Genomic DNA, 27,642 nt, shown 5'->3' with positions numbered 1-27,642 from the left:
CTGGCCAGGTAGCCATCCATGCTGGGACCATGAAAACATCACATGTGATTGCAACCTATGAGGTGAACTAATTAAGATTACCAAATTAGATATACTTGGATGTTATTGATTTAAGTCAGTTGCAGTTGACAATGACGTTGAAAGTCCATAGAGTCTGGAAAGAGTTGAATCACAGAATCTCTATGGTGCAGATAAAGGGCATTTGACCCATTGAGTCTGCACTGACCCCACCCCTGTCAAAAAGCATCCCATTCCCCCGCCAAAACTCACCCTCACCTAACCATATCCTCATAGCCCTACATTTCTCATGACTAATCCACCTAGCTGACATAACTTGAACACTATGGGCCAATCAAACAAACCTACACATCTTTGGAATGTCGGAGGAAACTGGACACCCAGATGAAACCTACACAGACCTAGGGAGAATGTGCAAACTCTACAAAGTAGCCAAGTCTGGAATCATACATTGATCCATTGCACAGTGAGGCAATAGTAGAATCACTGAGCCACTGTGCCATCTCAAGTCCTTTCCTTATTCTATGTTTTCTTATATTCTTACTCTTATATGATGCCCCAAGATGACAATTCATACGTAAAATGTAAAACATTGACTTGGAAGCAATTTTGGTCCAGTCACCTTGACTATCCTGTCTCTAAAGTTATCAAATGAACAGTCAATAATGAAAAGAAAAGAAAATGCTGGAAATGCCCAGGTCAGGCTGTAGCTAAAAAGTAAGCTGACATTTAAGATTTTGATAAAGTGCTCTCTCTGAAGCATTCATCTAACTTTCTTCTTCAGGTGTCAGTTGCTGATGTCCTGATTTTGCTTCAACCATAATCGTAGGCAGTTATTCAGCTCATAATACAGCCAATAAACTGATCAACTCCAGAACCTAAGTATTAAAAACCACAAAGTCTGTTATCTGCTTGTCACTGATGTCCTGCAAATCCAATCTATAACAACACAGCACATTTATAATCAATAATACAATAACAGTTTGAAGTCATACCTGATTTTCTCCTTATATTTAATGACACAAAGTGCCACATGGTGGCAGTAACTTTACATTTTACAGAACATCTACTTGACATGTCAACCACAATTAACTCACCTGATGCTTCAACATTCTTCTTATTGTTAATGGGAATCTCCACAGATATAGGCTTCTTTTTCCCAAGATTCATAAAACTACTCAGCTTCAGACCTGCAGTTTTAAGGTCGCCAATACTGGATTTCTTTTTCACTGGACAGAAAATTAAAGGTCAAAGATAATTTAATCATATAAATGTTCCAAATTCTTGTTATCATTTCCTTTTCAACTGCATTTCCCAAATTTCCATGCACATTGGAACCAGAGAAATAGATGTTAATTAATGCTCTATTCCAGGAAAAACCCAAATGTGCATAAATTTAAAACCATGACAATACAAAAGCAAAATTTTGCAGATTGTGGAGGACTGAAGTATAAACAGAAAATTCTAGAAACACTGAACAGCAACATTCCCTCTAATGTTTATCATCCATACACAAAGTTAATTTAATAACATACGATGATAATGTTTGGATGTGTACCACCATTAGAAACAAAAGTATCTCAAATATATTTTCAAATGTGCCATACATATCAAAAAGAAAGAAAGAATAAACCGGCAGCCACTGACATTGCAACACGTCAGTTCAAGAATCACTGAGTTACATTTTAAATATGGCATGGTGGCATTTGAACTCCGATGTTTTAATGTCAGTAATAACTACAGCACTACCATACATGATACTTTTAGTTTTATATTGCACTTCTCTAATTTTAGGGAGCTGGACGAGAAAGTTGAAGGATGAGGCTAATGCGCAAGTGACATGGGTCTAAATCTCACTGTGGCAGTTGGTGAAGTTGAATTCAATAAAAGACAGAAAATTCTGGAAACACTCAGCAGCACTGTTGCCGCTAATTTTTCAATTCAAGAAAAATCTGCAAAATATAACTAGTTTCAGTCACACTGATAACTGGAATCAATTGCTGTAAAAATGGATCTGGATCACAAATGTCTCTTAGGTAAGGGAAATCTACTGTCACTATCTGGTTTGGCCTATATGTGACTTCAGACCTACAGCAATGAGGTTGACTCTTTAACTGCTCTATAAAGTTGCCACTCAGTTCAAGGATAATTAGGGATGGGCAGCCAGTGCTGGTCTTGCCAGTGATGCCCATATCCCATTAACGAATAAAGAAAAAGAAATGTAGTTATTTGATGAAAGAAAAACTAAATTGGAGCTGAACAAGGATAATTTCCAATCTGATGAACACAAAAATAAGTTACAAAGGAGGCTGCCCGACCGAATTGATAGAAAATGTGGAAAAGGTAACTTGTATTTCTTTTCCAGCTTTTACTTAAAATTGCTGAGAATAGTGAGGAAACTGGCTCAATAATTTCTTCATCTAAACAAACATAATTAGTCACAGGCAAAATGTCTCTTGGAAATAAGCTCTCATGAACTGGAGGTTAAGGGTCAGCAAGGTAAAAGGGTTAGATTTTTGTAACTGAGCTGATCAGTTTGAATTGGGAACTTTCTCAAGTTGCCAAATCCACCTTGCTGGAAAGGCCATCCAATGACACAGTTTTCATTCGGGAATGGGAATGTTGGGCGAATTCAGAATGCTAACCCTGGAACTGAACGTAAGTGGCTACAGTAGCAGCAGAATACTGAGGCAGGCTGATCAGAAAGCCAGCCTCAATCCTCAGGACTCCATCCAGTTGATTGTATTGATTGCTGTTAGGGGAATCTGACATTCCCTCATACCTCACCCATTCACCATGCCAACTCATACCATCTGTCAAACCCCGATGCTTCTAGTCCCCATATCAGCTCATATCAATTTAAGGCCCTTCCATATACCCAATATACACTATAAGCAGAGCCAATGAACCACACAGTAGCAATGGCATGCTAACAACTGCTCAGAAAAAAAAACTAGTCTCCAATTTTCAGTTGAGGTAAAATAAGTTGCTGTTCCTCCACCTTTCGAGAAGTCTTAATGAGATAAATTATTAGAACATCAATAATAAAGGTTTCAAATATTTCACACATTTCAATTTTGTGGAAGTACACGTTGAGATATTGATAACAGAGATCACAGACAGAATTCTTTATTCTAACCATTTAAAGATGTCAATCAGCAATGTCAATAGTTCTCTACAATTGTCAAGACAGAAACACCTGCTAACATCATCCTTTGCTCCATCAGTTCTAACTACAGAGCTCTTATGTCTGTCCTCATTATATGTTCCTGGCTGCTTCATATGGTTAAAGAACAGATGTTATTCTCAAAACATGATTATTGAAAAGATGCATCTTTTCTGAGTATTTTTATACAGGATATCTAAATGATTTATTGGTTCTTTACATACCGCATCCTGGTTAAATGGGCATAGAGGACAATGAGTAGGGAGTGATTTGGTATGAATAGTATGAGGGGCAATGAGTTGGTGGTGGGGGGGGGGGGGGGTAATGACTGGCACTAAGTTGGAGATGGAGGCAGATTGGGGGCCATTTTAGTGGCATGGGGTCTTAAATAAGACATTTTAAGTCTACCCTTAAAAAGATTTGAAATCCTGATTATGGTTCACAAATCCTCTGAGGGGCTGTGAGCGAAGAGTAAACAGAAAGCTTGCCTGGCTCCTTGTAGGTTGCGGAGGTCTAGGAGACGCCTGTACCAGACATCGAGTCAGCAAAATCAGACACTCACGTTGCAAGCTTTCTACCCACTGTTTTACCTTGGGTCAGCAAAAATAAGGGGTTGTGGGAATGGGGAACCAGAATTGGGTGCCACCTTCCATTCTTGAATGGCACCACATGACTCCATCAAAATCTGGGCTGTTGTTTCACCTGACTAGGAAATCTGACTAGGGCACCATTTCAGGATTTTGAGCCAATTATTTCATAATCTATGACTGAGGCAAGAAGAAATGCCTTCACTCAAAAGATTGTGAATATTTGGAAACTTTGGTTGTGGATGCTCCATTATTGAATATCTTGAAGGCTGAAGTGAATGGATTTTTGGTTTCTGAAGGAAACAAGGGATATGGGGAGTGGATGTAAAGTGGAAGTGTAAGATCGGCCAGGATCATACCGCATGTTGGAGGAGATTCAATGAGGCTGTACGGTTTACTGCTGCTCCTGCATCTTGTGTTCTTATACGTAACTCTTTGGTCTTTTTAAACCAAGATTGGAAACAAAAAGTCTTAGTAGAATCTAAAATGAGCATTAGTGAGCAAGTTATCGGGTGAATGGTTGAGAGAGTGCTGCTTTATACAGCTGTTGATGACTTATTCCATTGTTTTGTAGAAAGGGCTTATATTGGCCAGAGTGGATTTGTCCTGCTTTCTCTGGACAACATTCGCAGAGGTCATTTTCCACAAAGTTGGATAGATGTCAGTATTGTAAGTGTAATAGAACAGCATATAATTATGTTCTAAAAAGATTAAACTCTAAATAATTTAGAGTTTAAGCAAAAATGTAGAGTAATGTTTATAGAAAGATTAATTAACAATACCACGCAATGATTCCACTTGAGTCTGCTTTACTTCAGAATTTATAAACAATGTTGAAATACAGATAACGATTAAAAGGAACAATTGGAATCAGTGGCCATAAGAGTTTCTTTCATGCTTTTCTTTGTTCTATAATTTCCTGTAACTCTGAAGTAAGGCAATTGTTTGAAAATAGCACAATATTAGTGTTTAAACCAGACTATGTACTCACATTGGGTGGGAGAAAAAATTAACATGTAAGAGAAATGACACAAGGTAACACTATCTCAGTAAAAACTGTGAACCACCTACCACCTTCAGCATTACAGGTAAAAAATCAAAAGTCTTGTTTTCTAAAGAGCCCTTAATTCTTGCATTTGGGTAAAAAAGAAGACAAGTAATTTTATCTTTTTGAGCCTCCCTTGCAGCCTTACATATCTCCATGTATCTAAGGAGTTCAGAGGATATTTTCTCTTACTCCATAACAATCAATAATCAGGAAAAGTCAAATGAAATGGGCAAACTGCTTCCATTGGCAGGACAGTCAGATGCTGAAGGTTACAAATCAAGATAATTGGAATGAATGATGATAAAGAAACAGTATATTTACATTGTTTTTTAAAACATTATCTGGACTGGGAGTGCTGTGGAAGCTGATTCAATAGTAATTTTCAATAGTGACCTGGATATATATGTGAAGAGGAATACTTTTTAGGGCCAAAGGGAAATTGCAAGGCAGTATGGCTAAATGGATGGCTCTGTCAAAGGACTGGGATAAGTGCTGAATTCTGTGCTGCATTATCCTATGATTCCATAAACTCTTCTATCCATGCTCACCTCATTAATTCAATTTTCCAATACATTAGCTCAAACATGCCTAAGGATTGGAGAATGATACATTACACAGAAAGTCACGGAATTAAGAATCGATTGGATTTCTGGATCAAGCTGAACCTGGGTTATCACTAGCAAAGGTGATGGCAATGTCCGGATAATTAACAAGAGTTCCTGAACTGGCACTCGTTTTGGGACCTGAGATTCACCGCATCATAAAGGAGATACAGCCTGACTAATATCAATTCGACATGGAGGTCTTTGGCATATATAGTTTTATTATGCACACTATACTCAGATCACGTCTTGGATAGGGCAATATTTAGACAGTCTATGAATCTATGAATCAAACCATCCAATGCAACTCTAAACACCCTGGAAGATTGATATCCTGGCTACTGGTTTTGATGGATTATTGAGTCTGGGGTGAAGAAGTAGGTTAGCTCCATATTTGAGGTAGGATCAATGATTCTTTGAATAGCTTCCCATTGTAGGCTTACATTTGCTTCTGTGAACACAATGCTTCAGTGAATTTGAAGGCAGTATAGAGATTGAATTGGATAGAAACTTCATGATCACAGTGCATTGCACAAAATTTAAGTTGTGTTTTATTAAGGAACTATTTTATGCCAGGCAACAAAGACATATTTGTTGTCTTGACATTTTGAGTAGAACAGCAAAGCTTGAAAATATTATACAATGATATTTGTATTAATTCCAATCATTTATTTGTTTAACGTTAAATAAATATGTCTGTTGGCATGACCCTCCATCCGATATTCAATCTACCTTGGAACAATAAAAGGTCATGTGCTGACAGGGAATAAATTCCAGTAGGAGAGAATATAGTGATGGGATCTTTGTAAGTTTCCCGATTCTCATTTAATTTACCATATTTGCTGAACCATATTTAGGCTGGGGAGAATGCAGATGATGGCCTGCAGGGGATATGAGGTTTGTTGGAGTTGGTGTTGAGCCCAGGTGGAATATTTATTATAAAAATCCCCAATAGATCAATAAGTGAACAATGGAGTAATTTTACTTGATAAATCAGACAGGGAAATAGATTTTTTTTTGCTTTATGGATTGAATAATAAGAGGGACTTGCTGCACTGAATTATATTTTTTTTGGAGGAAATGTGTTTAAGAAGAAACATAATCCAGTGAAAAATCACCCAATGGCACTTACAGTCTAGATAGAAGGAGACTATTTAACTTGGACTGTAAGTACAGACAATGGTCTAAAGCATAAATTTAATAAGGCATAAGCGCAACAAAAGGTCACAATGTAGTTTTATATATGTGATAGAGGATCCAACCCATGCCACTAATGGAAGGATTCAATAGATTTAAGGAAAAGAAAATGGATAAATCTTAGGCACAGAATGGGAATAAAGTTTAAGGAAAAGTAAAAGTAAAAGAGATCAAATACCCAGGAACACACTGGCCCTGATCCTGCAGAATTCTGGATAGATCAGTGAAAACAACTCACTGAGTTGGAGCACGTAAGGCTATACAGGTATTGTGCTGGTCTTTGTATTTCATTTTTGGTGAAAGGAATATTAGGTTACACAATCTGCAACAAACTTAGGAGGATAAAGTTCACAGCACAGCAGAATGCACATGGCCTGCAGAAAGGACAGGGTTATTGGGCCAAATACTCCCGCCTTGTTCTGGCAGATGTTCATCACATTACCCTCCATGAAAAGCTGAGTTGCAAAAGGACAAGAACAATCCCATCTTTTTTATCATGTCTTATTCATTTGTATTAATAGATTTAACCAAAAGCCAACAGTTAATTAACTGACCACAGGGGTTACAGCTGTATTCTATGCCAGGGTATAAAGCAGAAAGAAAAACAAAACATCAAGAACAGTGCCCATCCACATTTTCTTTCATTAAGAAATACAGCTCGAGATATGTCTATCCAAGGTTTTCTCTTGTGCTCAATCCAGTTTTGCAACCAAACAGTAAAGACAAAACATACAACTGATTATATCTACTGACAGATAATTAGCATACCATCCTTAGCCTCCATGATATCATGTACAGATCCACCATCGGTACTGTTTCCACTCTCTGATGCACCTGAATAACGTTCTGATGAATCCAGCTAAAATAGAAAACAAGACCATAGGTCAGTACTACCTAGAACAGCCAGATGCCCACAAAGCTATCTTCTTTGGCAGGGGGGGTATCAAGTTAATATATCCAAAGTAGATGCCGATTTTGGAGAGAGTAATAGAATGCAGCTTCCAAGAGATGCTGGATCTAATTGACACTTCAGTAGTGCCCACTGTATTGATCAATTGCAGCTCAGATCCAAGGCCTAGCACTAGGGTTGTGACTGGTGACAGTCTCTGGAATGCTATCTTTTGTGTGCCTCCTTGCATGCCTGATCCTGTAGTTGTTAGGACAGATACTAGGCTGCTTCTACATTTCAATGACAATATAGCCTATTGATGTGTCTGCTATTAGAAGCCACCCTAATGTTTCTGATGCTGTGGTGTAGCCACATACAACTGGCATCGCCAGCCTTCAGCTATCACGCTGATGCAATACAAAGGGAGGTTTATAAACAACACAGTGCCAAAGCTACAATGGTAAGGAGAAGCACCTTCTATAATCAAGTATGTTCATGGTAAGAACATTTTGGGAGATGAAATCTACTATTCAGAAGTTAGTCAGTTCTTTGCATTATATTTGAGAGACTGAGTTTCTTCTACAGCACCCTAATGAACCATTGCCTTCCTAAACATAATTCTTCTGAAACCTTAATGGATGTAGTGCAGACTGTGGTGGAGAAGTGTTTCTCAGTTAGGATAAGGTTACACAAAGGAGAAAAAAGAACCGTGTCCCACTCACTGTCTTTTTCTATTGTCCCTGTTCTGCTGGCAGTAGACGAATACACAATAAGCAGATTCGAAGTTTAACCTACGGTAAAGACTTAAGCATCAGATTCTGAATTTAATGGAAAGCAAAAGATTTTATATAAGTAACTGAGAGAGCTCACAGAAGAACTTGCTTTTAGTTAAATAGCTGAGAAAGGGTGTATCTAACTGCTTCACTCAAAACAGATGTTTTAGAAAAAAGACTGCAGACTTTCCAAATCTGTAAACTCAACCACTTGCTAATCTGACAAATTGTTCAGGTAACAATACTTTTGATCACAGTTCACCTAATGTTAGTTTTTTTTTCCTTATTTTCTTTATGGAGCCTGGAGGAGCACAATGAAAAGGTTGGGCCTCCTCACTAGGCCCTCCACAAATGGCCTCCTTATCATCTCTGGGAGATAATCTCCTGTCACCCAAATACTTCATTCTCAACCACAAGTGTCACTGTGCATCTGCCCAATTGCTCCTTCCAGTTAAAATCCCATCTAAAGTCTCTGACGTGAATGGAAATGATTTTCATTAGATTTTATTCAGCTGTTTTCAGTGGAAGAGAACATTTTACATAAGTTGAGAAAACTGATAAGAATCAAATACATGCCGATCCACAACGAGTTGTTGGTGAGTAGGCTGTTTTGGAGCCATAACCTCCTGTACTCTATCCGTTAGCCAATGGGTGGAAGATGATGAAGGCTGTGTCCAGATATGGTTTAATAAATATGCAGATAAGCATCTTGGTATGTTATGTAACTCTAACCTCTGTAGTCATGTGATAGTGACTCTGCTGGAAGGTTGGAACAAGAGTAGCTCAGAGCAGGGAATTCTGCTCTGCCACATTATCGTGTATATATTGTTAAGAAACACCATTAAAGAAGCCTTTAGGTCTGACCTGAGCTTATATAGGAAATAGAAGAACTCAACTAAAACAAGCACATTGCTTTAACAAAACAGTGGCTTTTGTCTCCCCAGTTTTCTTCTCAGAATTGAGTGCCAACCAAAAGATTAATTGTTCTCACTCAAACACTGCATTACAGCACAAGTATGTTAGGATATATATATATATATATATATATATATATAGCCAGATCTCATATAGATTAGCTAACATCACAGTACAATTACATTGCATGTTGAGGAAGGTCAATTTGTCATGGTCATTCTGTGCGACTGTTTCAGCTTGGAATCCACTTTGCTGTCAGTTCACAGGGGAAACAATACTTTATTACAGTACAAAGATTTGGAGAATGGCATTTTCTCTTTTGAGGCTTGGCTCACAACAAAAACAGGGAATAAAATAAGAACAATGCACAGTGACTGAGAATCTTAACTGTATCTAGTACTCAGAAAGTAGTGACTCACCCGTTGACCATGAATACGGAAATGATCAATGGCTACATGATTTCCATCAGTAAAGCCATCACCTTGGATGTTGCTGATCTCATGAATCACCTGCAGTGGAAAATATATGAAAAACAAAAGGACTGTTCAAATTTTAAAATAAAAGCTCAGAGAAATCTCGCTAAAATATTCACAAATCTGTACACAATCAAGGCCTGTCTGTCACCATTACTAGGTCAAGTAATGTTTACTTGTGATAATAAATCTATAATTTTTTGCCTTGATGCAAGTTATTTCTCCTCTTATAGATCAACTTAACTAATTTTGCACACTCAGAACAGCAATTGATTCAGACAGACATTTAATGATATACTGAAGGAAAATTACATGCAGTAGGTTGTTCCAGGGCAATTTCTTTCCTCTGCAATTTTGTAATCATTTTAAGATTAGGCATTTGTGAAACTGAAGCTCAATACCAAATGTGAGGCTACAGCCATCATTTATTATGCCAGAGCAGCTAGAAAATTTACACCCTGTGAGATCAACAAAAGGTACCTGTCATAGAATATTTTTCAAGTATTATTGCCGGTGTATTAGACGTTACCTACTCCACTAGACTGTCAAGGTATTCAAAGCAAAATTGCACATACCATACAAATACAGTATACACTCACTCTCATTGTATTGGCAGGAAAAGAGGTTCATATCTATAACATTATCTATAATAATAGTCAATCTATGGAAGACGCTGAGGTGGATCATCCACTGGGCATTTCTGGCTGAAATATTTGCGAATGCTTCAGTCTTACCTTTTGCACTGATATCTTGGACTCCTCCTTGATTGAGGATCAGGATGTTTGTGGAAGCACTTGCTCCCGTGAGTTGTTACTGGTTGACCACCATTCATGACTGGATGTGGTAGGACTGCAGAACTTAGATATGATTCATTGGTTGGGGAATTGCTTTGCTCTGTCTATCACTTGCAGCTTAAGCTGTTTGGCTACAAATAGTCCTGATGTGTAGCTTCACCAGATTGCCCTCATTTTTAGGTGTGCCTCCTGGCATGCTCTCATGCACTCTTCATTGAACCATGGTTGATCATCGGGTTTGGTGGTCCTACTAGAGTGGGGGATATGCCAGGCCTGAGGCTCCAGATTTTGTTTGAGTACAATTCTGTTGCTGCTATTCTCATGGATGTCCAGTCTTAAGTTGCTAGATCAAAGTCTGTGGTGGAGGCTGGTACAATTGCAACATTTAAGAGGCATTTGGATGAGTATATGAATAGGAAGTGTTTGGAGGGACATGGGCCGGGTGCTGGCAGGTGGGACTAGATTGGGTTGGGATATCTGGTCGGCATAGACGGGTTGGATCGAAGGGTCTGTTTCCATGCTGTACATCTCTATGACTTTATTTAACACAGTGATATTATCAGACAATGTAACGGAGGGTATTCTCAATGTGAAGGTGGGACTTCATCTCCACAAGGACTGTGCAGTAGTCACTTTTTTTGACACTGTCATGGACAGGTGCATCTGTTGCAGGTAGATTTGTGATGATGAGGTCAAATGTTTCCCTCTTGTTGATTCCCTCATCACTTGTTACACAGCAAGTATAACAGCAATGTCCTTTATTGACCAGCTTGGTCAGCAATGATCCTGCTGAGCCACTCTTGGCGATAGACATTGAACGGCACTCAGAATGCATTTGTCACCTTGCCACCCTCTGTACTTTCTCTGTGGAGTTCATCAGCCAGGGGAGCAATAGTGTTGGTATGTGGTAATGATATGTGTCATAAGACTTCATGACATCTGGAGGCAATTTTCAGGGCTCCCAGGGAACTCCCTCCTAACTATATACCACTTCTACTGGGTCTGTCATTGGGTCAAAAAATATCCAGGGATGCCAGGCAGAAATGGGTACCGCTGATGCTGGAGATTAGAGTCAATATTAGAAAAGCACAGCAGGTCAGGCAGCATCCGAGGAGCAAGAAAATTGACGTATTGGGCAAAAGTCCTTCATCAGGAATGAGGGGATGCTGATGATGTTGTCTGGAACATTGTGTGTAAGGTATGATTCTGTGAGTATGACTATGCCAAGCTATTGCTTGACTAGTCTGAGAGACAGCCTTCCCAATTTTGGCACCAATCCCCAGATGTTGGAAAGGAGGTTTTCTACAGTTGACAGGGCAGAGTTTGCTAAAGTTGTTTCTGGTGCTCAGGTTGTTGCCATCTAGTTTGTTTCCTTTTTTGAAATATCTTAATCGATTGATACAACTGGGCCATTTCCTTTAAATTCTCCTTAAACTATCAATCTAAAGCAATGTTGGGAAGATTACTAATGTAAAACAAATTGGCTAATTTTAACTTGGATTCCAATTGATGAATGCCACAAAGAATGGACACCAAGTAACTGCCAAGTGGTGAGGACAGCATTTCAATAATAATCCAATGGAGAATCATTAACATAGAAGCAATAATATAGTTCTGCTTGTGACAATGTGCTTCCCCTTCTGCTGTAATCTAACAAGATAAAAAGAATCATCCACTCTCCCCACTCATTGAACATATTAATCATGTAGAGCTGGTGGAACACTAGGAGATATGAGATTCAACAAGCAAACCAGCGACAAGTCTAATTGTTATGGGGATAGGGCCTAGACACAAGAATCTTTTGCCATTGTTTTCTAAACCGGTCTCTCACAACTCAAAGAACCACATCATCAGGAATAACTTTGGCTCAAACATTGATCATGCATCACCCTAGTGAAATATTACTGTGTAATCTCTAACCAGGTCTGACTGTCATTGTATTTACCTGAAAATATAGTCCTATAAAACGTGTACCAGAGCATAAACTCTGTATAGTACATTATCCTAAGAGCACTTAAGCATCTTATAAGTGATTTTTAAAAGAAATCCTAAATTTGGCATTTCTTGCAGCAATTAGCAGGTGTTATTCTCATTATTTTGCAACTATGATGGCCCAACCTTCTAAGGATCCCATTGTATTATGTGCAAAATACCACTAATTCGTTATCATAGCAACAGTTCACAGAAGGCCAACAATGGTTTTCTGGCATCTGTGATAACAAGGAAGGAAAAATTCCAAGTGAGTCACAAAAGTAGCTTTTTAAAGTCATGGTTTTTACAAAGGAAATGGGTTTGTCTAAGTTTTAGCAGTTTTTCTTTTTCTAATAGATAGCTGTAAGTAATGGTTTTTGTTTGTTTTCTTCGTTCAAAGCATTGCATTCCTTTGATCTGTTATTTCAATGAACTGCAACTGACAAAGAAGACACTGAACTTAGACAAGGCTTCAGTGTGCCCAAGTTCCTGAAACGCTGGGAGTCATAATCTATAATAATGAATCCTTGGTACATGGTCCTGCAGCCACCCACACTGGTTTGCGGGGTCACCAAGTCACCCGTAATATCTCAAATTTTTCTTGGTGATTTTTGTATGTTGAAAGTTAAAGTAGATCAAGCCTTTTTAAGAAAATCTAATTAGAATAAAGTGACTGCATTAGAGAATAAATGCTGCACATTAAGGTTGCTGAAGAAATGAAAACCAAATTACTAGATTATGAGCAGCATCACAAGTTACATTGTTGGTGACACATGGTTCAAACTCCTATCAATGCTTCTGTAAGATCATTCCTGATGAAGTATAGGATGTCTACCACCCACTGCTCAGAACTATACTTCAGCAGACTGGCTCCCATTTGCAATACACTCAGTTGTTTCTTTCCTGGTTCACAAAAATATACAACTCTACAATGGCTTAGAATTTCCTGCATGTTTCCGTCCATTCCAGGAATAACATTAACAAAATCAAGTGAAACATGCAGAATGTTGAACATACGTGAGTTACAAGCTTTTGTATACCAAATCTCTTCAATATTTTCTGATTTTCTATTGATCCATCAGCCAAAATAAGGCCCTACACCCCATTTTACACAGCTTTTCATGCGAAATTCCTGCACTAGTCATTGCTTTGTAGCTGCTTTCAAATTATGATTAGATTTTCAGCACAGCAGGAAATAAAATGGCCCTTTTTGGTGTAATGATTTCTTGACCTTTCAATTATCCTCACTGATCCTACTCTCTATCGTCTTTGAATGTACATTGTCCCAGTGAAATTGTAACAGCTATTGTACAGTACCTTTAACCACTGCTCTGCCTGATCCTTGCTTTGAAGACCCAATACTATGACATCTGAATTTACTGGTGTGATCTTCAGTGTATGTTCCTTCTTTTTCACTTGCTTCTCTTTATAGATAACCGTGCTGCCAATCAGACTCACGTCCAGTTGAGGATTCTGGTCCTTTGAGCTCTTGTAGCACTGCCAGGAGGAGAGAAATACCCCACAATCAATATTGATCATTACAAAAGCTTTAAATTTTCACTTGCTATAATTTAGTATAGGGGAAGAGGGTCAGACTTAACAGAGCATAAAGAGTGATCCAAACTGAAATGTATAGGATAGTAAATGGAATCTGAAATGAAGATCATATTGAAATCATACTGCATTTGTATAGAAATAGCCAGTGTTGGAATTACTGGTGTTATCTGATTATGGTAACAATCGTAGAATCATAGAAAGAAACATAGAATCCCTACAGTGTGGAAACAGGCCGTTTGGCCCAACAAGTGCACACTGACCCTCCTAAGAGTAATCTACCCAGACCCATTCCCCTATATTTACCCCTGACTAATGTACCTAACCTACACATCCCTGAACACTCTGGGCAATTTAGTATGGCTAATTTACCTAATCTGCACTTCTTTGGACTTGTGGGAAGAAACCGGAGCACCCAGAGGAAACCCACGCAGACACGGGGAGAATGTGCAAACTCCACACAGACAGTCACCTGAGATTGGAATCGACCTGGGTCCCTGGTGCTGTGAGGCAGCAGTGCTAACCACTGAGCTACCGTACTGCCACATACTACCTTCTATTTGACAATAAGTGTTTGGTACATGGAACATTTGGAAGTAAGAACACAACATAGGCTGGAATTTATTGTTGGTGATTTTAATGTCAGAAAAGCTGCTTTACCAGCATGTAGGTTATTTCTCAAACAGATCGTTAACCTAATTAACAAGGTCCTTACAGGAAGTGCTGGCTGGGAACAACAGGGAGTCACCACTTTGATCTCATCTGACAGGAGCCTTCCACTGGTTGTCAACCCAAGATTCAGGGTCAGGAACTCTTTCCCTGCTCACCAGAGAAAGAGGCTTGAACCAATAGTTCTCCATCCCAGAGGCAGCAATAGTATCACTGAGCAATAATCACTTAAAACAAACAAATCAATGTTTGCATTCAAATAGTGGACAGAAAATGCCACAAAAATTAATACCAACAACAGTTACTTCTGGCTGTTGGTCATAAAGGTTATTAATTCATTAGACCCCCATGTCTTTAGTATCCCAACTTTGTTAATATGGTATCTATTCTGAATGTTTGGACATTTTATCTTCCACTCTCTGGTCTGGAAAACATGAACTTGTGTTTTATAAAATGTTCTTACTCCAAGATAATTTATTTATCTCCCCAACGCGAAAAATGCTGCCATTCTAATAAATGACTGACGTACAAATATTAAATATGAGAAAGACTTGTGCCATTATTCGGGATTTCATTGATTTTTGCGGTCTTCCTTGAGGTTGATTTTAAAAAATATTTTGAAGAGTCAACAACAAAACTTTGCCACTTTCATCCAGGCAGCTAATTTACCAGAAGCTTGCAGTCTTTTATGACACAAAGTTGTTTGGCCCATTGGCCCAGCCACTTCTTTCGCCAGAGGAAAGCACAAATTCTAGCATCTTTCATCAATTCAATGGAGGCCTCTGGAGATGGCCACTGATGAGTCATGGATTTCCCCTTGGTGTTCTCATCCTCATCATAGGATTCATAAGAGCTACTGACAGCATCAACTTCATCTGTAGTGAACAAAGCATTGAAGTTTTAACAGTCATTATCACATAATCATATCTTAGTGCAATACTGTACTTTTTTTCAAACTGTGCAAGAGTAGACTACCTGAATTGTATGCTCATTCAAACAAACTTATCAAATAATTCCCTTTCTACTTCCCACGAAAAGCATTACCAAAAAACAGCACTCTGCAAAAATAATGCACGCCAGTTTAAGATTCTATTTAGTACTACTTTCAGCCTATAAGCGAAACCTATTTCACAATCTTTCCTTGTTCTTTAATTTTCTGAGGGGATCAGCCACAGTTCAGTCGGCAGAACTCTCACCTCCAAGTTAAAAAACCCCAAGTTCAGGAGTTGAGCAGAAAAATCATCGCTGAGGAATTCTGCAGTGTTTGGAGGTACTGTCTTTTGGATGAGACTTAAAAGATCCCAGATTCTATTGCAAAGAACAGCAGGGCATTTTTTTCCCCAATTCTTGATCAAATGTATTGTTCAACCAAATCTGAGAAAAAAATTCACCTGATTATTCTCTCTTGCTGTTTACGGGTATTTTTCTGGGTGCAAACAATGCTGTATTTCTTATGTTATAACACTTCAGTAGTTTCCTATAGGACAGTACTTCAAAGGATATCATTAACTATAAAGTGCTTTGAGACATCTGGTATTCATGAAAAATGTGATCTAAATGCAAGGCTTCTTTCCTTTGAACTCATCAAGAGCAAAGTAATTCTGCTGAACCAGTCCTAACAGCCTATCCTTCCTATTTCTTAATCATAGAGGATTTAAAAGCTATTCATTTCTTATAAGCTAAAAATAATATGAATATTGCTGAAAAGAAGCATTTGTTGAAAACTTTCATCTCAACTCATCAGGATGATTTGCAAGATTACCAATGTAAAGGGGCACAACATTTGCTTTGTTATTTCCTCTACATTGTTATTTCCTAAGAGAAAGTGAGGACTGCAGATGCTGGAGATCAGAGTCGAGAGTGTGATGCTGGAAAAGCACAGCAAGTCAGGCAGCATCCGAAGAGCAGGAGAATCGACGTTTCAGGCATAAGTCCTTCATCAAGAACCCTGATGAGTGGAAGATGCAGAGTTCAACAAAATGTGTATCTTTCCAACAATGCTCAAGTCCTGCACTAAACTAGCAAAGCAACCTAGTAAAACCAATGTTCTTGACAGGAAAGATGGAATTACTGATTTGAAATGGTATTCAGTCGTATACAAATAGGATAGCTGAGCACAAAAGGGGAGAACATATATCACTATATGCTTAGTTACACCCATCTAGGATCTCTTCCATTGACTTTGCCAAGATTAAGAAGAGGTCTTTTGTCTGATATTGGAATGGTCTTAGACACTTAGCTCTAAGCAGTTAGTTGGTTTTGCTGGAGGGGGTGGCCAGTTGCACCCAGGAGCTAATTTAAAGCAAAAACAAATTACTCTTTTGGGGGTCCAGTCCACAATCATGACCAGGAAACTCGACGTTGCACCCTTTTCTGCTACTATATACCTGGTCTGAGCAATTCTATTTCTTGTCTAACACTGTGCTGGGGGCAATGCAAACCCCTGCATTAGAAATTCTGACTCTTTATGCCATAGACACGGTAAGAGGTGAGGGCATTATCAGTTTTTTGCAAAGGCAGCTGCAATCCTGCCATTATGTACCCCACATCCAAGCCTAACTTACACATCTTTTAATCCACTTCTACCCAAGGGCTGGGAGTGCGGTGAAAGGACCAAAACATTCTTTCAAATTCTGCTGAAAATTTCTGAATTTCAGAGGAGAAGGAAGCACTATCTCCATTGTTCTTAAAAATGCAACAAGCTTATCCAAAAACATTCATCAATGTAGTGTAAACAAAATCTATTAAATAAACTTTTTGGATGTATTGAGGCATTTCTATGGCAGGTGGAACTTTAATCCAAACATTCTGACTCAGAAGTAGGGACAATACCATTGCATTATAAGGCCCCCTCAATTTTATAAGCCCTCCTCAATTTATTTTCAAACTACAACATTTTCTGAAAGCTAATTGTTACATGTAAGCAAACATTTCTCCGTGAAATAGTCTTATTTAGTGCCTGGTGTGAAGTTTATAATACCATGGCATACCATTATTGACGGTGTCATATGGTTCAGCCTCCTCATAGTGGCCTTCAATAGCATCTGGTCTGGACAAAGGAAATGGCTCTCTGTCTGGTATCTGCAGATGAAACAAAACAAATCCTAAATATTGGAGTCTTGTGATCTTAGATATCCCATTCTTCTTTATGTGCATATTGTCAGTTAGCTCAGTTGACTGGGTGGCTGTAATGAAGAGTAATGCCAACAGTGTGGGTTCAATTCCCACATAGGCTGAGGTTGCCATGAAGGACTCTCCTTCTCAACCTTGACCCTTACCTGAGGTGTGGTGACCCTCAGGTTAAAACACCAATGATTGTCTCTTGCTCATGAGAGAGTGGGACTATGGTGACTTTGTCTTGTATATTGTACAGTCTATGCTGTCTAATTCTAGCTCCATAAATGCACAGCAGAAAAAGAGAAAAAAATCCTGAAAAATTGAAAATGCTAACTACCTACGACAGGACAGCCAATGGAAAAGACAATTTACAATGTGCTTAGGTAAAAGAGGCTGCTTTACTACCACTTGGCTGTGCTGTACGAACTATTTATGTTGTGTGATGAAATCTAATTCCTTCAGGGTACATTCAGTTCCAAAATGTCACTAATGTTCAATTTCAACCAAGAATAAGGGAGGGATCAATTGCAAGGTTTTCAATAGATGGTTCAAGACAGTTATGGGTTCGTTGAAGAGTAATTCAAAGGATACAGGAGGTGAGGCTGTCATATGAAAGCAAACCCAGAAAGTGCTGGAGAAACTCAGCATGTCTGGTATAGAGAGAAACAGAGTTAACATTTCCAGTTCTGTAAAACTCTTCTTCAGAACTAAAAGGGCTGGAAAATGTGTTTTTGATACTTTTGACAGAGGCAAAGAAGGGGCAAAGGGAACAGCTGGTGTACTGGCCAGTGCAAAGACAAGGGAGTTGTTAATTGTGGTGAAAGAGAAATAGAGATGTGAAATGGATGCAAATTAAAGTGGTAAAGGGAAAATAAATAAGTTACCTCAAATGTGAGCAAAGTAAACAAGATAAGGCTGTGGGGTGGGGGTGTGGGGGTGCAGTGGACAGAATGCAAGGGAAATGGAGGACATATGATCAGGCTTTCTAGTACAGAGTAACTCAATATAGATTCCTCAAGAAAATGAGATGTTGTTCCCTGAGATTGCGTTGTGCTTTGTTGAAGCATTGCAGTAGGCCCAGGGCAGAAATGGTAGCATAAGAATAAGAGAGTCTATTGAAATGGCAAGCAACCTGAAGGTCAGGGTGATTCCCCTGGACATAGCAGAGGCGATCCACAATGTGGTTCCTCAGTCTGCCTTTGGTCTCACTGATGTAACAGAGACCACATTGTGAGCAGCTCACGGAACAACATACCATTCCCCGCCTCAGCACCTGACAGCCTTTATGTTATTTTCAGTGAGATTGCCAGTTAGTTGAAGAGGCAGACAGAGATAGAGAATCCATGCTAAGAGGTACTATTGTTGACTGTGCTGCTAAATGACATTGGTTTTGTGTGGCAAGGGCTCAGGAAAGTCCAACAACAATTGAAAGCTCTGGGAAGGTCTGGGAGCTTTGGGAGTTCAGAAGCATCTATACACCACTGCAGCTGAGAGTGGGGCGGTGGAGGGGGCGCTGAAATGCTAACAATCTTTGCTGGATGCAACTGAATGAATGAGAACTTCGAATAATTCAGGACTATTGCTGGCTTGGTGAAGTCATGGAAAACTGCAGTTATGCCTGTGAGGGAGCATAGTTTCTGGAGTAAACACAGGGAAGATAGGTGATCGACCAGAACAGGAGTCGCCAATGATGGAGTAGCTCTTTAAGGAGTTTCAAGGCCAGATCAGCAAAGGTGAATAATTGTGACCCTTTGTGAAGTATTAAGTGATTTAATGACTCACCTTGGCATTAACATCTGGGGAGAATTGCTGAGAAATCTGTGGGATTGGTTTTGATCGTGCTTGCTATTTGATGTGCTCTGTGGGGTGTTTAATCGCGGTCTATTACCCATATTTACCACATGTTAATTCTGTGTGTTAGAAATAATTGCTTATGTTGCAAATTGTAACACTGTTCTAAAGTTGTATTGTAACATCCATTGTTCTTTACTCAAAACTGTGGAATGTTGTGGTATTATTCTCTTAGCAAGGCATTGGATCTTACACTTTATCATAGCTTAAAAATAAAGGTTGCTGGGTCCAAGCCAGATCGTAAAGTAAATATGACTGTCTGATCTAGGATTGTAGCAGTTGGAAAACTTCAATATTTTCTAAAATTACATCAGAATTTTCTCTCCAACAGAACTGTCAAGATGTTACCTCAAACTGCGTGCTCTGTAAGGGGAACAATACATTTTGAGTAGTCACAAATCAATCTGAACACAACAGACTGTGCAAAAGATTAGGGTAATACAGTGAAACATCACCTCCCCAAAATCACTTTTTCCAGTACAATAACCACCAGCTTTGCTATCCTTTAATGCTAATCAGCAACATGCTTAATGTACACATGTGCAGCCTGAAGGCCTGTTTTTTCAAATTGATTATTTCAATAGCTGCTTGTAAATTTGGCACAGATTCCATGTACCTTAGTTAAATTGAAACTCTCATTTTAATTTGTGCGGGTGAATATACCACTGGCCATTGGGACGAGCAGCTGTTACAGTCAACAGTGGAAATATTTCCTTCCTCTTAGCTATGCCAAGAAAGGCAGAACATTGACACTTTAAAAGGAACAGATGGTTAAAATGAGGACAAGGGGAAATGACCAGAACTGCCAGGATAGTATACCTTGCAATGGTTTGAGTTCATCATTAATATTGCAAATATCCTATAGTTTTGACAAATTTTCTACTTAGTACTGTCTTATTGCCTCTTAGTATGGTCAAACTATTGTCAGCGTTCCATTAATTTTTATAGCGATTGTTTTTAATTAATATACAGGTAGACAAGAAGCAGCAGACTGACAGACATCAGACCTGACATGCAGTATGAATCACCAACCTTGTTGTCAATTATTAAAAAATGCAGCTAAATTCACACCAATAACAATGCCGCATTATCTTGTTAAATCTCTGTAGCTATTGGAAACCTAAAGATTCAAGCTTCTCGGGGGTCACAGATTTCTAATGGAAAACATTCTTGGTGGTGTTTCAAGTGCAGAAAACTCTACTGCATGGTTACTTATAACCATTTTCCAAACTTACTAATAGTTAATGCCTTCACGAGTATTCAAACCTTACTTTCAGTAATAAATCCTCAATTGAATACAGCAAGTTGCCTGCTGACATTTGGATTCATAGACACTTCGAGCACATGAGGCCATTTGGTCAATTGAGTCAATGTCAGTAAACAAAATTTTGATTGCACTACAGGTAGTGCCATTTTTCAGCTTTTGGCTACAGCCTGGAGACTATGGAAATTCACGTGAGTGTTTAAATATTACTTCAATGTTACCAGAGACCCTGACTCAACAACCCTTTGGGGCACTGAGTTCCAAACTTCCAGCAACCTCTGAGTGAAAAAGGTTCTCAACTCACTTCTTAGCCTTCTACCTCTTAACCTTAAATCTGTAGCCCCTGGTTATTGTGTCTTTTTTTCCACCCTATCAATGCCCCTCATAATCTTACAGACCTCTATCAACCTTCACTGCTCCTAGGAAAACAATCCAATGTATCATGGCTCAGTCTTCCAGCCCAGGCAGCATCCTGGTAAATCTCCTCTGCACCCTCTCTACTACAATCACATCCTACTATAATGCAGTGACTAGAACTGCATACAATACTTAAGTTATGGTCTAACCAGCATTGCATACAGCTCTAGCAGAACCTCTCTACTCACCTATTCTATGCCTTGGCTATAAGAACTCTTGTGGTCTCGTGGTAGTGTCCCTGCCTCTGAGCCATGTTCAAGACCCGCCTGCTTCAGAGTGTGGAATAACGTCTCTGAACAGGTTGGTTCAAAAATATCAAATAAAGGCGAGTATTCCATATGCCTTCTGAACCAACTTATCTACCTATCCTGCCATCCTCAGGAAGAACTCCAAGAACTCCTCTGATCATCACTCAGTGTCGTCCGTTGCTTTATTAGTCATCTCCAAGTGACATTTTTCCAGGTGCAATTCTATTTGCCACTGCCCTGCCCACCTAAGCAGTCCACCAAAAAAGTTGATACAGCTAAAAATAAGCCAAGCAATCTCAGTGGTTTCTTTTCTTCTTCTTAGCCATCACGAGCTGTTTGCTGGCTGCCAAGCTTTTCACTGGCAACTGCTTCAAATTGCTGATTGTTGGTTTTCTCCACCGTGGTTCCCTGCACATTTATTATGACTTTCCATGTCTGTTGATTTTTTATGAATATGGAACTGCAGCCTGTCCATGAAGTCTACGTTGTGCATTTTGTAAATAAATAAGTCTGATGGCACCTTTTGTTCACCGACGACATCTGCAGGGGGAGCAAAGGACTGCCTGATGTCAATCTGTTCTGTCATCCTTTTTCACAGAGGACAATGAATTGTCCTTGGCATTAGACAACAGAACCTGCTGCTGAAACAACACATGCACTGAAGAGGAGCTGACAAAACAGCGGAAATTATCACTGCTTTTAGCTGAAATGTTCTACATTATTTTGTTTTGTCACCATACAATGCCCCCCCCCCCCCCCATATGGAAACTTAATCCAGATGCTGACCCTGGGATGGTAAGTGTAGTCTGAAGCTGATGAGGGCCATGGATTCTTCATTGGGCACGGAAGAGCATTCCAGCTTCCCACAAGGACTTCACACAGAACGCAAAATTAAAAAATACTTCATTTGGTGTCTCCTGGCCACTTTGCTGTTTTCTGTCACTGGCAGTTCGAGTGACGGGCAAACCTCCCAAGAAGTACAGGGTAATATGAGAGGAGGTTCATCAGTGGTCACCACTACCCTGGCTTTGATGGGGGACAGTGTATCATGACGTTTGACATGGCTAAGATTTGGGGCTTGGGAGATAAGAAAGGAGATGAAGTTTTAAAGAAAAACGAGGTCAGGAAATGGGAAAGTGCAGGCCCATATGGAGGTAACAGGGAGTTCAATGAGGAAAGATGTGTGAAGATTTGGGATGGTGTGGTGTGGGGTGGGGTGGGGCATTGGAAATAGAAAATGGCTGTCACCACAACTGGAGTGGGTGGAGTAAGTGGTTTCTTCTGCTGAGGGAGCAAAATCTACTTGTGAGAGATATGAGACCCTCAGGGGACAACTGCAATTATCAGGCACAGAACACAATACAGGTGAAAGGCTGTCTGTAATCAGAGAGAATTGTACCTGAACCTCATTAAGTCATAGAGATGTACAGCATGGAAACACACTCTTTGGTCCAACACATCCATGCTGACCACATATCCCAAATAAATGTAGTCCCATTTGCCAGCATTTGGACCAGATCCCTCTAAACCCATCCGATTCATATATCAGATGCCTTTTAAATGTTGTAATTGTACCAGCCTCCACCATGTCCACTGGAAGCTCATTCCATACAGGGATCTTTGCGTGAAAAAGCTGCCCCTTAGGTCCATTTTAAATCTTTTCTCTCAAACCTATGCGCTCTAGTTCTGGACTCCCCATCCCCAGGGACAAAACTGTCTACTTACTCCATCCATGCCCCTCATGATTTTATAAACCTTCATATGGTCACCCCTCAGCCTCCTATGCTCTAGGGAAAACAGCCCCAACCTATTCAGCCTCTCCTTAAAGCTCAGACCGTAAAATCTGGCAACATCCTTATAAATCTTTTCTGAACCCCTTCACGTTTCATGACATCCTTTCTATAGCAGGGAGACCAGAATTGCATGCAATATTCTGAAAGTGGCCTCATCAGTTTCCTGTGCAGCTGCAACATGATCTCCCAACTCCTATACTCAATGCACTGACTAATAAAGACAAGCAGACCAAACACCTCCTTCACTATCCTGTCTACCTGTGACTCCACATGCAAGGAACTATGAACCTCTTCTCCAAGATCTCTTCGTTCAGCAATACTCCCCAGGACCTTGCCATTAAGTGTATAAGTCCTGCCCTGATTGGTCTTTCCAAAATGCAGCACCTCACATTTACCTAAATTAAATTCCATCAGGCTCACTGGTCTATAGTTCCCTGGCTTTTCCTTACCACCTTCCTTCAATAATGGCACCATGTTAGCCAACCTCCAGTCTTCTGGCACCTCACCTGTGGCTATCAATGATACAAATATCTCAGTAAGGAGCACAGCAATCACTTCCCTAGCTTCCCACAGAGTTCTAGGGCACACCTGATCAGGTCCCAAGAATTTATCCATCTTTATCCATTTTAAGATGTTCAGTATTCTCCTCTGTGATATGGACATTTTTCATGATGTCGCTATTTATTCTCTATCTTCCATATCCTTCTCCACAGTAAACACTGATGCAAAGTACTTGTTTATTATCTCCCCTATCTCCTGTGATTCCACAAATAGGCAGCCTTGCTGACCTTTAAGTGCCCTATTCTCTCCCTAGTTACCCTTTTGTCCGTAATGTATTTGTAGAATAATTTTGGATTCTCCTTAACTCTATTTGTCAAAGTTATCTCATTACCCCTTTTTGCTCTCCTGATTTCCCTCTTAAGTATACTCCTATTGCCTTTATACTTTTCAAGGGATTCACTCAATCTCTGCTGTCTATACCTGACATATTCTTATTCTTGATCAAAACCTTAATTTCTCTAGTCATCCAATATTCCCTACACCTACCAGGCAAAAGTGAGGACTGCAAATGTTGGAGATTTGAGTTGAGAGTGTGGTGCTGGAAAAGCACAGCAAGTCAGGCAGCATGCGAGAACGACCTAACAGGAACATACTGTCTCTGGACTCTCATGCTGAGACTGACTACATTAAATATAAAGCCTGGCCATAAACAATCCTGTCCACATCATTGATCTTTCCTAATTAACCAAAGGGCTGATTCCTATGACATTTTGCTTAAGGATCATCTTTATCAAGTTTCATATAGGGCTTCCCTCTGGACCAGATACAATTGACTGAATGACTTACATCTGCAACTCCATCTTATGGTCTAGATCTTATGATCACTCATCAGGCCTAGCAAATTTTCTTGCACTATGATTCCAATCATGTCACATTAACTACATATCGGCCTTGATGGTGCCCTTATCTGATGCTAGCCCAAGTCTAGCACTCGCCACACTGGAAGAACTCACCACTGCCAAGATATCCCAGAATAAACTGTCATCCCTGGCATTGGCACCACTTTTGAAAAAAATGCTGAGCACCTGGACAAGTGAGAGCAATCTGGAGCTATCTGCTCCTTAGATCATCCTGAGGGGGAGGGAGATAGAGTGCCTTGCAGCATTCTCCAGATAGAGTGCTACATAATCCCCACAAGTAGATCAAGCAAAGAGGTGATGTGCTGCATACCGAAGAGCTGGGAGGGCAACAGTAGTCTTCCAAGGAGAGGAAACAAGAGGATCATATTGAACAAGAGGATCATCGCCCTCATTGTGATCCAGTATTGGGTGCAACAAACCAGATCGGACTTAATTGATACCCCTTTCCAATAAATGTGAGCTAGGGGAAGTCATAACCTGTTTACTGTAAACTTGTTGTTGCTTGAAAAACAAGCGGTTCTTGTTTGGTTCCAGAAGCAAATGCAGTTTTTTCTGTTTGTTCTATCTTCATTGTTCCTGTTGTTTAAGAAAAGTGAACTTTAACAACTGTTTGAAGATATTCCAACTCCCACACTCAGCAGTGACAAGATGTCATGCTACACTAGGTATTACAGAAACAGGAGTGGTGATAAGGACCGATAGTCTCTGTAGCTTCATTCTTGTAGCTGCAGTTGCAATGACTGCCAGCCTGAGAGGTGATGATTTATCATGTGAAAATATTTGTGAATGTGATATTCTGTTTCTAATGAAGTGTCACCCCCATCACCTTTGTGTCCTTAGAAGCATTTGTTTTACAATTCCTTCCCACTACAGTGTATTATGAAGGATTATTCTTGGCTGGCAGCATTTGACCCTGGTGCCAGCTGAGGTTTACGCATGGCGCTAGCAGCAAGAATTTTGGAAGGTCCTGGCAGCAGCAAGCACTTTCATTCCTGGTCAATATGAGACAGAGGGTGAGAGTGGCATCATAGAGGTGTGGTGGACATCCACTAAGGTGAGCAGTGGAGAATTGTGTGCGATAACTCACTAGAGCTGACAAAGGAAAACCATCATTAAAGTCCCTGAAATCATCACTAAACTGGATTTTGCGAAAGGTCAGCCCTACATTGAAAATTATGATCATATGATTAAAAGCTCATTCTTTTAATTTATTGGTCTTCATTAAAAATGACAACATTTCAAAGCAGATTGTGAACATAACATTTTTGGCATTTGATCTCGGACTTCCCTTGGAACTTGGAGCATTTGAATATGTTTCGCATTAACTAATCTCTTTGCAAACGATAATCTGCAAAATTTAAAGGAATGGGAATAAACAACATATCATCAAAAACCTTAATTTATCACCCACTGAGAGCAGGAACAGCTATAACATATCAACTGGGTGCAAGTAAGTTGACACAAAAGTAGTTTCTTCAAATATAAGCCTCATTTGTGATCACATGGATGCAATTAACTGCCTTAATAAGTGTCTGGTTTGTGGTTTCTGAAGTCATATCCTAATATAGCTTGTTATCCAAAAACATGTGCTTTGAAGCTTGTATGCACACGTCCTCAAAAGCTAACATTTTTGTAGCTACTTTTCTAGAAACGACCATTTTTTATTTGTGCCTGAGCAACAAGGATGCTAGTCTTGTGATACAAATAATGGGCCAGTCTGACACACATAGGACTGCTCCAGACCAGTCTCCTGGATGTTAAATGCCTTTATAATTGTTTGTGAAGAAATTGCTTATTCCACCATCTTAAAACACGAATGCAACTTCTTAATTGCAGGCCCTCGTCTATTAGCTGCTTTTTTCTCTGATCAAATAGAAGTCTATCACATTACATTGAAAAACCGGCAGGAAAGGTTGGCAAAGACATAGAACGCAGTGAGGGTGAAAATGGAATCATTGGAATCGAATCAGCACTATTGGCAGACTCATGTCAGAATCAGTTTATACATTCTAACTTGGCTGTTTGGGTCAAGAGGCAACCCATAGCTTTCAGTCTGAGGTCACATACAAGTCGTTGTTACAACCAGGTGAGAAGGGGTGATCAGGTATCTCTCTCTTTCTCTCTCAGTCGGTCACTGCAAATTTTAAAATTTTCTTTGAGCAGATGGCTATCACAGTTCAATTAAAATTAGTTGACCAGATCAAGAATGAGGGAAAGCCAATTCTAACGTGAGAGTGTAGAGTTTTATTACTTCCTCAGTCTGAGAAAAATAAGAAAAACATGCCATCAAACAAATACACACAAACAGAGGTAGCTTATGAAGAAGGTGGGGAAGGGGTGTTTGTATAGACAGTAAAGTCAAAGCAAATGTAGTTAAAGTTGTTAGACATCTTGAGTTGCAAGATTAAATCCTGGGTCCCAACTGTTCTGCTTGTTCAAGAATGGCAAAGCTGCAGGAAGCTTGGTTTTTCAGTAAATGGTGGTTTTCTACGTGGCTTATTCACCAGTGCTGTTGCTTACACTGAGAGTCTTCTCCCCTTCTATAGCCCTCACCCATCTCCAGTACTCTTCCTCCACTGGGACCCCGCTCTCTAGCCTCTTACCCTCTCTTGATCTTTTCATTCAGAACTGTTAGTGTAACATCAGCCACCTTAACTTCTCCACACCCCTCACCCACTTTAACATGTCTGTCTCTGAATTTGCTGCATTCATTCACACAGGTCTCACCTTGATTTTGCTATCAAACCTGCTGACAAGGGTGGCATTGTTGTCATTTGGCATACTGACCTCTACCTTACAGGTGCTGAGCACCACCACTTCAATCTCCTCAGAAATCATGAACCCCCATCACTGAACATCAAACCTTTCTTTCCAG

General features: G+C 39.7%; 1 protein-coding gene across 4 annotated transcripts in view; it reads right to left on the bottom strand.

Moving 5' to 3' along the window:
- The window catches only part of afap1l2 (actin filament associated protein 1-like 2), a 220,921-nt gene that overhangs the window by 25,870 nt on the left and 167,409 nt on the right, over positions 1–27,642 (bottom strand). For all 4 annotated transcript variants that reach the window (XM_072557366.1, XM_072557367.1, XM_072557365.1 and 1 more), the window contains 6 exons: positions 17,647–17,737; positions 15,326–15,531; positions 13,751–13,930; positions 9,615–9,704; positions 7,387–7,477; positions 1,116–1,247 (listed from right to left, as the gene is read on the bottom strand). In XM_072557366.1, coding sequence (XP_072413467.1) covers positions 1,116–1,247; positions 7,387–7,477; positions 9,615–9,704; positions 13,751–13,930; positions 15,326–15,531; positions 17,647–17,737 — 790 coding nt within the window. The remainder of the gene's footprint in view (positions 1–1,115; positions 1,248–7,386; positions 7,478–9,614; positions 9,705–13,750; positions 13,931–15,325; positions 15,532–17,646; positions 17,738–27,642) is intronic.

The sequence above is a fragment of the Chiloscyllium punctatum genome, chromosome 38 (assembly GCF_047496795.1).
Source record: "Chiloscyllium punctatum isolate Juve2018m chromosome 38, sChiPun1.3, whole genome shotgun sequence".
Classification (NCBI taxonomy): domain Eukaryota; kingdom Metazoa; phylum Chordata; class Chondrichthyes; order Orectolobiformes; family Hemiscylliidae; genus Chiloscyllium; species Chiloscyllium punctatum.
This window is presented reverse-complemented; position numbering and strand designations above follow the sequence as displayed.